General features: G+C 37.5%; 1 protein-coding gene across 2 annotated transcripts in view; it reads right to left on the reverse strand.

The window, feature by feature from the left end:
• Window positions 1-14,445, reverse strand: part of adam12b (ADAM metallopeptidase domain 12b) — a 105,687-nt gene that overhangs the window by 81,489 nt on the left and 9,753 nt on the right. For both annotated transcript variants that reach the window (XM_082142692.1, XM_082142693.1), the window contains exons 2-3: window positions 6,518-6,624; window positions 4,483-4,556 (exon numbers count right to left, since the gene is read on the reverse strand). In XM_082142692.1, coding sequence (XP_081998818.1) covers window positions 4,483-4,556; window positions 6,518-6,624 — 181 coding nt within the window. The remainder of the gene's footprint in view (window positions 1-4,482; window positions 4,557-6,517; window positions 6,625-14,445) is intronic.

Genomic DNA, 14,445 nt, shown 5'->3' on the forward strand with positions numbered 1-14,445 from the left:
TTACAATCAATCCACCTGTTCCTCCCGTGAACACTCAGTGTTAATTGTTTATCAATTCTAAGAAATGAAAGCTTTAGCATAAGTTCTGCCAGGAAGACTCAATTAATACGTCACTTATTACCTTCACATCTATCCAATCATATTCTAATACTTGCTGTATAAAAGATTGGTACTTACACATGGTTGAGTTCGTAGATGCTGACGCAAACAATTACCTCCACCCACCCCACCACCACCAGGATGGTCCTGTCCTTACCTCCCGGGGGAGTCGGCTGCGCCCCTGCCTTCGTCTTCAGGCAGGAAGTGCAGATCCGCTACCCTCGGATTACGCACTACGGACGGGGAGAGGACACGCAGAGCAAACAGGAGAAGGGAGGAAGACGGAAGAGTTGATGGTTGGAGTTGCGATGGACTTCTTCTGCATTGAATGAAGACATTGTGCCACACTCCTGATTCTGTTCTGGTTGAGAGAGTCCTCTCTCTCCAGAATGAGCACATGGCTGGTTGTGGGCCAAGGCCTGCTGCCCTGGGGCCTAGTGTGGCCACGCAGGACAGCTTTGCGAACGTACCGAGAAGGCCAAGAGAGAGAAGGGCTTGTGTAGAGACCATTTAAAGCCTGAGAAAGTTCCCACCTTTCAGGGTTGGCTCAACCAATAAGAAAGGGGGAATTTCCAAGCGGGAAATCTCTCTGTTGGGAGGATTTATGATCTCAAATGTGGTTAGACATAGGCCTTGCCATTTGTGTCCATTTATACTCAGATAGATATAACAAACACACACTGCATCAAATATATATTTCATCACGGCCGGATGAAAACGCTAAATTTTCCAAATTGACAGAGTGTGTTAAAGATATAAAAGATTGGATGACGCGTAATTTTCTTTTATTAAATCCAGACAAGACAGAGGTAATACTTATCGGTTCAAAAAACCGCCCACAAAACCTCGCACAATACAACTTTAACATCATAGGATGTCCTGTTACTTTATCCTCTACAGTAAAAGACCTGGGCGTTATACTCGATTGCAACCTGTCTTTTGAAAATCATATTTCATATGTTACAAAAACAGCCTTTTTCCACCTTAGAAACATTGCTAAGCTACGTAATATGCTATCAGTTTCTGATGCAGAAAAGTTAGTTCATGCATTCATGACCTCGAGACTGGATTACTGTAATGCTTTATTAGCTGGTTGTCCTGCATCCTCAATAAACAAGCTACAGTTAGTCCAAAATGCCGCCGCTAGAGTTCTTACGAGATCAAGAAAATATGATCATATAACACCGATTTTATCATCACTGCATTTGTTACCTATAAAGTTCCGTATTAATTACAAGGTATTGCTACTGACTTATAAAGCCCTAAAGTCAGACACTGAGACTAGAACTCGCTGGAGGACACAGAAGGGAGATGGGCACCATATAATGAGGTGTTATCCATTTCCCCCCAGGAAATCACCATTTATTTCCTCAGAATTAAATGACTCCTGAAAGATCAGATGAGTGTATATTTAATTTTCTCAAAAATCAAATACAGCCAAATATCAACCAGAAAAGTAAACACGATCTGGATGAAAAGCTGAATAGTATAATAATACAGACATCTAAGTCCTCAAAGATAAGATGAGTACATATTTAATTTTCTCAAAAATTAAATGCAGCCAAATATCAACCAGACAAGTAGAAAGTCTCGGGGAAAGGCTGAATATAGTGTATTAATATAGACTTCAAATCAGAAGAGTATTTAACATTTAATTTAGTCAAAATTAAATGCAGCCAGAAACAAGCAGACAAGAATACATGGTCTGAATGACAGGCTGAATATTCATATTATAATCTCAAACAAAAAGAACCATAGCCTAAATAATAGTATGCAAACACTAGTTTGCACACAATCATAAAAGAAAGAGAGAAAGGAAATTTCTGCATGCTCAGTTCCCTGCATATACATTGCGAACCCATTATCTACACGTTGCCTCGGCAAACGCGAGATGAGCCACTAGATTCTTATTGATATGTAGACCCATAATCTACGCGCTGCCTCAGCAAACGCAAGATCTGAGCCATTAGATTCTTATTGCAAAACCGTAATCTACGCGCTGCCTCGGCAAACACGAGATCCGAGCCACTAGACCACAGGTGTCAAACTCAGTTCCTGGAGGGCCACAGCCCTACAGAGTTTTGTTCCAACCCTGCTTCAACACACACACACCTGCAGTTTTCAAATAAGCCTGAAGGACTTGATTAGCTGATCAGGTCAGATTTAACATATATATAACAACGATTTACGTACTAAATCCAGCAATAACACAGGCACAATCTGCATATTTTTAAACTCTAAAGACAGACGTCACATCCCGAACCTCACAGCAATTGGCTGCCGATCGCGTTTTTCGCTTGATATTTTCATAAAGTCGAGAACTGCCCAACCTTTTGACGCTCTCAACGCTTTCTCCGGTCCGCTGTCAATCCCACAAGGCACTGCGCGAGCGTGAAGCTCAACTTCCATAGGAATTAATTGAAAACGCTCGCTCCGCTCCGCTCGCTCCGTGCCAGTGGACATGAGTAGCTTGTAGGTTGGCAAGCTATTTCATGTTAACTTCACAACAATGCTAAATTATGTGGCTTCAAGAGGCCTAAAACACTGTACACATGCTCTCACTGTGACTGGCTTTTTCCTAATTTATGGTAAGTGTTTTCACTCAGTCTTGAGAAGAACGTGGCCCTTAAGAGAATTCAGCAAATTAAGTGGAGCAAAGCTACAACTTCACTGGGCAGCTGCTGATTAGAGTCTTTTAGCGTTATAGTGTTCGCTTCAAATCTCAGAGTCTCTGACAGTCAAGCTCTGAAGCCTCAATCGCCACCGCACACAGTCCTAAGCCATTTATTTTGGAAATCCTTTGGATGAGCAATCAAAGTCAGCATTGCTTTTTGTTTGTTGTGAGTTAAACCGAGTTCAAGACTGTTGTTTAGACTGTGTTGTATTGCTGATCTGTGCTTAGAGAATACAGGGAGGACAAATCCATAGGGTAAAACAACAATGATTATGAAATGAATGAATCAGAAATGAGTTCAGGATGAGGTTAGACAAAATTCAGAGAAAGATGGGAACTATCAAAGCTCTTTTATCAAATGCACTCGAGTGAATAAATGAGATCTTTAATTTTACAGTGGCTTGAAAAGATCCACACAGGCTGTTTTATTTGTTGCGGTGTTGCCACTTGTTCATCTGCCATTAATATGCAGTGAATCACTTTGCATGTGTAAGAAAGCTTTCAAGAACTGACACTTGTTTGTAAAAAAAGGCTCATATAAAACACTGTGGAATTGCATCGGATTTCAAAAACCATCCAAATATGTTTGTATAGTGGTGTATTGATGGTTGTGATGGCTGTGATGATGGGCACACAAAGCTTTATGAGTGTCTTTCCTCTAGGTTGTGCTTTTATATATCTGGATGAGTGATGTTATTTGTTGCGGGTTTTTACTGTGCATGGGAAAGAGTTGAACTCAGCTTAATGTACAGAGAAGGTCAGCCTGTATCAGACGTCCCTGGAGTTTCTTTGTTGGCTCGTTGGTTCTTTCTGTCTGCCTGTCTATCTATTATGGCCCAATATGTGTTACTTTTAACATTCATGTTTTTTTAAACATATGTAAATATACAATGTGTAATTTGCATATTAAACACACATTTATACAAAGACGAACAGATGTACATGTCAAAAATATATTTATGTATACATACATAAATATTTTTATAAGGATTAGATATATGTAAATATATAAAAATTAAATATACATTTTCATTTTAATTCTATATACATCCATATGTTTTTACTTCATATGACAATATTTACATATAATTCATTTGCATGTGGGCTAACTCATATATGCAAAGATATCATAAGTACATATCAATGCCAAACATAATTATATATCCAGTTTTCTACTTCAGTTCAGGTTTACATTTGAAATTCAGGAATTTAAGTGAGTTTTCAGTTCAATTGTAAATAGTGTACAACCTTGGTAAAAAGACAGCGGAGAGAGGGGGAAAAATAGACATTTATAGAGCTTTTTAAGGTTTCAGCTGCTTAATGCTTCAAGCTGTAGAGTGCCTCTTACTGCATTAGCCATTTACTGTTTTAGCCCAACATTTTTTTGCAAAATGTATTGCAATATAAAATACATTAAATATTAAATAAGAAAGTGTTACATCATGGTGGCATTACTTTGTGCGTGTTGGTCAATAATGCTGAAATAAACCCTGTGCTAATCGCTCTTTTCCATGCAGTTACAGGACTGGCGCTTTTAAGCTATTTAAGCTTGTGCGCTATATATTCAGTCTTCTGAAGCCATATGATAGCTGCCTAATGATAGCTTAAGTTACTTTTTCGGTTGAGCATGTGGTTTTGTAAAAAAACACTGTGTGTCTGATCATGTGTGTGGCCATTTAAGAGTCAGGAGTGTTGCGAGGGAGACTTACTGGTTCTTCTCCACAGATAAAATCAGCTGTTGTCCTTCTGCTAGGATTAGGATGCGCAGCGAAGCAGGAGGTGTCTAAATAAATGAAAAACAAAACAATCACTTCATGTCCTGTTTTCCTGTTTCAACCAATTTACTCTAAACCCTGCAGCTTCCCAATTGAAACACACACACACACACACACACACACACACACACACACACACACACACACACACACACACACACACACACACACACACACACACACACACACACACACACACACACACACACACACACACACACACACACACACACACACACACACACACACACACACACACACACACACACACACACACAGCCTTCACACCTTTAAATGACCTCAGGTTTTTATCCAGCGCACCAGACAGAGACATAGAGCCAAAACGAAGCCCTCCAAATGTCATTTTGCACATAATAATGTGTCAAGCACTGCACAGGGCCAAAGCTTGTGTGTTCATGTATAGCTACTGCATCTTCATTCACTCGACTCATCCAAAGACATGAGGAATATGAACTGAGTTGTACGCACAAATATCATTTAAACATAAACCAATTCTTGATAATTTATGATAAATTAAACAAGCCAGCAGTGTTGCCAGAAATGTTCAAGTGAGTGTATCTTGGTGAATCGGGGTGGACCTCTATGCTGTAAATGTTCTTAGATTTTATTGTGAATTTTATATATGGCTTTTCCTAGCCTATATGATACAATATATGTGTTTTTCGCAACCTAATGTACAATTGCATCGTTGTAATTTATGGTATTATCTTACTGTTTTGTGTGTGTGTGTGTGTGTGTGTGTGTGTGTGTGTGTGTGTGTGTGTGTGTGTGTGTGTGTTTATGTCCAAATATGTGTTTACTTACAAAAAGTACCATGATAATACTTAGTTTTTTTGGGCATGGCTCTATGATAATTCCATGTGTTTACAGTACATCTGTATTCTTCTGTGTTTTCTGTGCACATTATTATTATTATTATTTTTTATTTAATTTTTTAAATTGCAAAAAAAAAGTTTTTAAACTCCTGAAATATTTCTGAATAACTCTTTTTTTTCTTACTAAACAGCTGAGAGAGCAAATCTTCCTCCATTACTCCAGCTGGACTGATTTGGCTTTAGGCCATCAGTCGGGCCACTCGTGGTGCAGACCGACAGGTCCTTTATTCTGAGTGGAATTTCCTCCCTGAAATACACTACCCTCACCATAACCTCAATCTCCACCTGCAAATGTTTAATAGCAATCACCTATTGCAAAGCAAAGCAAAGCCAACCATTCGCTAGCACTGCATTTTCATGACATACAAAACTTTTTCCTAACAATGCATTAAAGACATTCCCAACATCTCAGACAGTTATGAAAAGCTCTGGGTGTCAAGTTTTCGATGCCTAAGCCTCCGAAACAGGCAGTGAAATGGACTCTAAGTGCCATGTGCCAGAATCAGACATTGCTCTGAGCTACTGAAGATGTTTGACTGTAATATTCACTGGAGCTCAAGTAACTCAGTGCGGAGACTGGAATCAATTAAGCCTTAATGACAAAGACCATGTGACTTTTTGCGACAATGTCACCACGGCTTCAGGCACTTAATCTAATCTAATGTACTCCAAAACAGTTTTCAAGATTCATCACCTCATCACTCAGCCTTTGTGCCTCTGGTGCCGTTTGGCAGTCAGGCCTTTCACTCATTTTCACAAATGACCCTTTTAGAGCTAAAAGGCTGTGGCTCAATAATGATACTGACTATGGGAGTCATACATTGTGAACTAATTTGTACCGTAGTCTAATGTTATACCATTCCGAACTGAAGTGAACTTGCACTGGACTCAATATATTATTCATTTAAAAAGAGTGTATGCAAGTCAGTGCTATTCCAAATCAAAAACTCATATAAAAACATAAATAAACACTGGCAACGAGACATCATGATGGAAGTGCAAATGACTTTCTAGAGGTTTAGGGAAAAATTTGGAAAATGGTGAGCAACAATATATACAGTGCTCTTTCTTACCCTGGAGCGGAGCCAGCTGATTGGGCGCTGCTCTGTTCCTTCCAGCAGTAGCGGTGCCATGGTGTGGTAGTGTTTCAGTTTGTCGAGCACACTTTTTAGTTGCCTCCCTGCACAAGCGACAAAAAAACAAACAAAAACAAACTCCCATTAGTGTTGCAGTGGATACCAGAGACACAATATGCGGTGCTGCTGAGCTCTCTCTCTCTCTCTCTCTCTGTGTGTATGTGTACTGGAGGCAAAAAGTTCAAATGACCAACAGTTAAATGTGGAATTGCAAACTGAAGACAGCAGTGAGTATGCAGTGCTGCAGTAAATTAGGACCAGCATAAACAGACGCTAAGCTAAAGACCATTAACCCAATAGAAATCCTGGAAGAGAATTAGTATTTAAGTCATGGGTTCCCTCAGGATTTCTAAAGTTTTTTTTAAGATGGCAGTTTTCAAATTATGAGTAAAATAAGGTGCCCTATGCAACAAAATTCCATTACTGAACATTTAATTGTTGCCTTACCACAATTCACTATGCTTAGCCTACTACAATAATGATTTATATTTTGAATGGTCGGACAAATTTGGTGACCTTGTGAAAAACGTCCGTCTACCATACTCAAATAAATGTGGTGTAGGATTTACTTTTAAACAATTTTCTATCAGAAATTTCTAGTAAATTTCACATATAATTACAAAGAAACAGCAAGTAACACATTGAATCAAACATGACATTATGAAGTAGAAAGACTACAACAGCATTTTCTTGTAAAACATACTCCAGTAATCTTTTTTACAACTTTGAAAAACAGTGTATAGAGTGCAACGGTGCCTGATCACCTTTTCAGCAGCCTTGATTCCATAGGGATTTGAAAAAAGTCTTTAATAAAATGTTATATTAAATGTTTAATAAAACTGTATATATACAGTACTGTAGTAGTTTGAGTATATTGTGTAGCTGATGGCTTATTGATTAAACATCCAGTAGATCTATATTTTTCTTTTAAGGTTTAAAGTTATCGTTAAATATCAATTCCTATGGAGAAAATGGAGATTAATTCTTCTGGAACCCAACTATTTCAAACTATGGAGGCAGATGTAGTACTTGCTAAGCAACGTATACCTTATACCTAAGTAACTTGGTGATAGAGAGGCAAAAGTTTTGTAGTGAAGCTTCAATATTACCAGAAGAGACTTTTACCTGAAGAGACAGATGAACTGAAGGGACAATTGTGGTCTATAATATGAAATTGTTTGTGTGCTTTTAAAATGTTAATTGCTAACATGTTGCTGCATACAGTTATGGAATACAATGATACTTCAAGCACATAAACACACATCCTTGCAAGCATTATTTTCAAATATTAATGGAAGTCCATGTATTTGAGAACTGAAAGAACTTTCTGTGTAAATAACAAGGAGTTAAGTTGTCTGCTGTGTTCCATTCAACTCATAAAGTCTGAATTTTCAATGCCATATTTGAACGTGGAAATGTGCAACAGACCTGCACTTGATGTTAGAAATTAGAATTTCAATTTATCATCTCATAAGGAAACTCTGATACTTGCGAATGATGTAAAGTGAACATGGCTGCACCCCGAGAGAATTATATTCACTTTTATCTGTATACTATGATGAATCAAAAGAATGCTTGATGAATTAGCATTTCAGGTTGGGCTACAATTTGATTTCTGAACAAGTCTCTAAAAAATGTATGGAAAACAATGCAGTGAATGAATGAGTATGCTGAGTGCATGTCATCATTTGACGTCAGTATTTGTATGAGCTAGAGGAAGTACAATGGGGTCCAAAGGTTTGAGGCCCTTGATAAAAAAAAAAAAAAAAAGCTTATTCTTTTAGTACAAAAATTCATAATTTTTTTCACACTGGCATGTAATGAGAAGAATGATAAACTTGACTTGACTTGCTTCTGTGTTTCGTGAGTGTAGTTGCGTCATCAGTCTAAATCAAAAGGCTTCTCTCTTCTTTCCCCTCAGTGAAAGCGTTGTGTCCCCACAGGGCCAAAGCGTTCCATCCTCAGCTGAACCTCAACACTACGGAATCCATTATGAATGAGGGCGACAGACATGGAAAGAGCAAGAAACGGAGAGGGGGTGTAAGAGAGACACAGAGGCGCACAATAGAGCAGTGCAGCCTTAAGAGCGGCAGAAGCAGTGGAGTGACAGCACAACATGTTTTTTCTCTCATCTCTCTGAGGGCCGGATCCCTCCCTTCTTTCTTTCTCTCCCTCACTGACTCACTGACTCACAGACAACACACACACACACACACACACACACACACACACACACACACACACACACACACACACACACACACACACACACACACACACACACACACACACACACACACACACACGTCATCTGCATTCTGAAGGAAAATGATTCCAGTCAAGATATATTTTTTATATTTTTAATTTTTATAATTAATTAGACAGAAAACTTGAATTTGATAGGTCAATCGCAACATTCTGCAGTCAAATACTTTTGCATTGTTTGTGACATTTGCCCAAATTTAGTGGCCATTACACAAAAAATATTTGCATTTATTTATTATATACTCTCATGCCTTTCTTTTTGCATCTAAATCTTTATAAAAGAAATCCTGAGGGTCATAAAGAACTTTGTTATTCCACCTTCACAAAGAGACGAGAGCCATCCATTATGTCTCCCTGTTTATCTAAATGCGAGGTAAGGTGTAGAGTTTGGACATGTATTATGCTCATTTCATTGTATTTTTTTTAAATAGTTTGGGCTACCATAAATGCATGAATATGGTAATTATTCAGTTAAATAGTTATTTTAAATCAATCATGGATTAAATCCAGGTACCACTGTATTACCATTTAGTAGGGCTAGGTTAAAAATGACTTCTCATTTTTAATCGATTATCATTTTGATGAACCATCGATTCCTAAATCCCAATAATTGATCTTTTAGTCTGTGCTGTTTTTAGCTGTTGTGTGAACAAAACTTCACTAAACATTATTTGTTGTAGCGCACAGCCCATCCAATAAATAACAATTTACAGATTCTCAGCTTTCAGATTCTGTCCATCTATTTATAAATTACAGGAACGTCTTTCTGTCTGTGTGTCTGTTATTCACATATCTCTCGAACCATTATTCCGATGGATTACAAACTTGACAGATGTCTTGCTACGGGCACAAGTAAGTGCAGTCCCAAGTTTGACATTGTTTGGATTAGAAATGCAAAAGATATCGGTAAATATATCAGTAAAAGAAGCACACATTGGCTTTTGCCGCCCTAGCCGCTGGCCACTCCCCCTCTCACACTGACACTGAGTGAGCACAGCGCAGGACCAGAGACAGAGAGGGTCGAAGAAAGCAGCAGAGCTTAAGTAGCATTTTCTCTGAGTTCACTGTGTAGCCTGCTCCCCGAATCGTCGCGCTTATTCATTTGTGGATGTTAACTGAATCTGTAAGTCAGCTACACTGTTTTCTTCTGAATATTATATTTTATTCTGGTGCGCTTAACGTTACCGCTACTGTGTAATAGTAGCCTATGCTTTTCACCAACTAAATATATCCTATTCAATGCGTTCACAGTCTCTTTCACGGCCATCATGTGTAGTAGCCTATTCACAAACTGTTTGCTCAAGCATAGCCTGGTCTCAATGCTAAGTTATTACTGTGTCATGCGCACTGAAGTTAGCCTGTAACTATGTGATGTTGAATATGCTATGTTAAATAGTTGCCCTGCCTATTCAACAGGACAGCCCATGTAGGCTATGCAGGCTTAAACGAGGTTAACTCTCCTCTTACCGATCATGACGGCAAATCCCCATCTTTCCAGTGTAAGCCATCCTTACTTTTCATCATTGAAACAACCAAGTTAGCTGATTATGTGTTCTCCTTTGTTGTGCTTAGCGTTGTTTTATCGGTCGTGGATAGTAGTCAACAAGTCAAACATAGCCTGATCTCAATGTTAAAATTGGCTATTATGCTCTTAACTATTAATTGATTTTGCACGGGCACTGCACTAGTTTTATTATGAAATTCAAACAATAAATACAAAGTTTTGTGATGAAACTCTAGATGGCGCAGCCTGACCCTTAACTCAATTTGTTAGCGATTACATTGTTATCTACATAGCACAGCTGATTGGTCACTGAGGCATCAGCAGCCAATGAGCTTGCTGTTTAACATTCAAATCCGTGGCATTGTTTGCTGTTAGCAGTCTGCAGTGCGCTTTCAGAAACCCTCCATCTTCCCCAGCTCCACCTGTATAGATCTGCTTCGGGGGTTATTTCATGTATGCTACAAGCTTAACAAAATTAACATGTACTGTACCTGATGTATATCCAAGTCAATCTATATTGAATCAACTTAAATCAATATTGCAATCGAATCAAAATGCAAGCTTGTGAATCAAAATTGAAATTAATTGTGTCAATCAATACCCAGCCTTCCCATTCAGTACCACAACTATGGCATAGTACTTTTGGTAAAGGTCAGAACAAAGATACTCAAATCCTAGAACAAAATGATATGATCACAAAATCATTGCAATGGGACACTATAGGAACCAAACAGCTCCTAAACACACATACGAAGTGGACTAGTATGCCATGGTTAGCCATTAATAGAGAAAATACTCAATGAGAAACTTGTCAGCTCATAATAACACATATTCGATCTGTTGGGCTCACTGGGCTCATAGCTCTCTGCTGCTGGTTTCTCAGACACCCATTATTACCCACGATTCAGCATTCTGAGGGAGACAGGAAGTGGCAATGTCAGTCCCCAGCCCCCCCACCCCCAGACCTAATTTCCTTTCTGTCGTTGTCATTTACCCTTCCCTCTCCTTCTGCTGTTTTTGTCCAAGGATTCAGTTAAGCTTTGCACACTTGCATAAAACTGGCATTTGTGTGTAATCAGGAAAAGAGTAATACATCGTCATGATTTTGACCTATTCATGCATGCAAGAAATAAACTAAACATACAAATGGATAGATAATATACAGTAAGTCATTTTACATCAATTAATTAATATTACACCAAATAACCTAATTAATATTACACCAAATCATCTAATAAATATTACACCAAAAACTACCTTTAAAAAAATGGCAGTGACACACTACAGTAATGCTATCGGATAATAAAACCATGTACTTTAAAATATGCAGTAGAACTGAAAAGTGGCTAATATTCATGTGATATTTATTTTCATGGTATTGAAGGGACTTCAAAAACCATGGTAATACCTCTCATCATAATGCAAAACAGTCACAAGCCACATCAGCAAAATCACCAGAGCTCAATGCATTTCATTGTCACCGGAATTCACACACCAGCCTTCCGTCAATAACAATATGTTTTTGTACAGTGTCTAGCTGTGGTTAAAGCTGCTCTCCCTTCATGTAAGCAAAGCACATCAGCCGGGTTCTGGAAGTAAACATTCCATTTACTTTCTTCACACAAACTGGTTAATAAGAATAAACTTCTCAAGACAACCATGATCTCTGAGGTAATTAATCAATATGCTTCTGTTTTATTGTCATTGTTTTTTTATTTGATTCCATCTTGTATACTGCATCATGGGCTGCATAGTTCATTGTCTAGCATTGTTTGCTTTTTAAATATATATTTTTTTGCTTCAAAACAAAGTGTGTAATGTCTTTGTTATTCTCAGGGCTGGTTAGTTTGGTTTATGGCTTTTTTTTCCTTTTTTTTTTAAATCCCTATGGAGGAAAATAATGGGGAAAATTCTTCCGGAACCAAGGCTGCTGAAAAAGTGGACAGTCATTGTTGCACTCTATATGCGTACATCCCTGCTTGGTATGCAAAAAGAAGTATGTCAAATGAGTAGAATATTAAGTAGCTAGACAACACCCAGACAGTAGGGCTGCACGATTAATCGTATTTTAATCGTGATAATGATTTCTGCTTCTCTCGATTAATTAAAAATAATCATCACAATATTTCCCCCAGCTGATTATTTGTCCTGAATTTTTTTTTATTTCGACATTTCCGTATCTTGCATTGGTAATACGCCTCCACTATCATTCCTTCAGAATGTAGATAAGTGTACCTTGAGCTTTTCCTTTCCTTCACATCCATATCACATTCAAGCTATTTGAAGCCAGGGCTGATGACTTGACCAGATTTATTAGTCTAGTGTCAGCGTGAAAACCCCAGAGAATGTGTGTGTGGGCTTACACGCATGCGCATACGGATGTGTTTTATTGAACATAATGAAATTCCATTGAGGCTTCTAACTAAATACAGCACTGATAGCAGCAGGCCAAACAATTCTTCAGGTCACAATATAATGAAGCTTGAGTGCTTTATAGATGTTCTGTTGGATCAGTTTGGGGCCAGAGAGAGGAAATAAAGCAAATATTTGAGGTAAAATAAAATAAAAACACCATAAATGCATAAATTAAATGCTGCTCAGTAATTATTTATCTAACATTTTTGGTTATATTCTCTTTATTGATACAAAGCCCAATTTATGTTTTAAACAGACCACAAAGGAAAAGTCCAAGATGTTTAGCAGCTTTTATGTGGGAATTTTAATGACATGTGTGGGAACCACTGCACATGTTTGTAATGGTGTGAACTTTCTGCGAAATTCACGGAAATTGACAGGCATGATTATTCGCACATGCTCCGGTCAGATTTTACATCCATGGTTTTGATCACAGAGGAGTGATCATTTTTAAGTAAACTTTTTCCAATAGATGTTTAAACTTCTACTTGGGTAGAAGTACAAAACTTGTACTTACTTACCTTTTTTTTTTTTTTTTTTTTTGCAATTTGACATAGGGGAGCGCGGGGCACAACCTAACGCGGGGCTTGTTGTAACACGCTTGTTTTAAATACTTCCGCACATGCTTGGATGACGAAACTTTGTGTATTTACTAGTTGCCATATCAACACTATATAGAAAAAAAAATTCCGCCAAAATTAAATTTTTTTTTGGAAGATATCCATAGACATTTATTAAACCATTGCAAAAATAAATTTCTTACTTAAGTTAAATTTTCATCTCTATTTTTTGTGTTTATTTAAAATAAGACAAATCTGATATTATTTTAATCTCCAATATGTTATTTAACAGTTGAGATAGTTCTTTAATGCTTCGCTAACTAGCAGAAGACACTAGCAGGGTTTAAATCCCAGTTGTGCAGGCGGGGGCATGTTGTAACACTGCGTTACAATGTGCCCCTATTAGAAATATGCTATTATATTCTATACTTTTATTAATTTTATTGAGAAAACGTGAGAAAAAGGTGAATAAAGACTGAGAGTCAATGTTCAGAAATTACTAATTATTTATTTGTTTTGAACTATGTTGTATAGCTGTGTTTTCATGTGTTCATAGTCAAAACTCAAAAATGTGTTTATATTTTTAATTATAAAAAATTTCCATTATTTAATATGAAAAAGTTTTTTAATTGTATTTTATTTAGAAAATATTTTAGTTTGTTTTGTATATATTTTTTATTAGATCAGATAACATTTTAAGCTGTCATATGTTATGTTACAATGTGCCCCTCACATGTTACAATGTACCCCACCTATGGGGCATGTTGTCACATTTCACTTCCATTCTTTCGGGGTATGTCAAGAAAAAAGTATATACTGTAATAATAAAACAAAACCACATAATTGTACTAGACATGTGGGAAATTAATGTGGGAAAAAATAAATACTCTGAACCATAAGTAGATTTACACAAACTGAGAAAGTCAAAAAGCGTTAGGTTGTGCCCCGCTCTCCCCTATATCATAGCCCAGCTCAAAATGCCTATTTAATGAGACAGGGGTCTAATGTACCAGTCACACACACTGGATAGAGCTTAAATAGTTAAATGCTGAATCCAACTTTATTATTATGAATACTTACATTTATGCATTTGGCAAACGCTTTTATCCAAAGCGACTTAT

The sequence above is a fragment of the Leuciscus leuciscus genome (assembly GCF_965113295.1).
Source record: "Leuciscus leuciscus genome assembly, chromosome: 17".
In the NCBI taxonomy this organism is placed as follows: domain Eukaryota; kingdom Metazoa; phylum Chordata; class Actinopteri; order Cypriniformes; family Leuciscidae; genus Leuciscus; species Leuciscus leuciscus.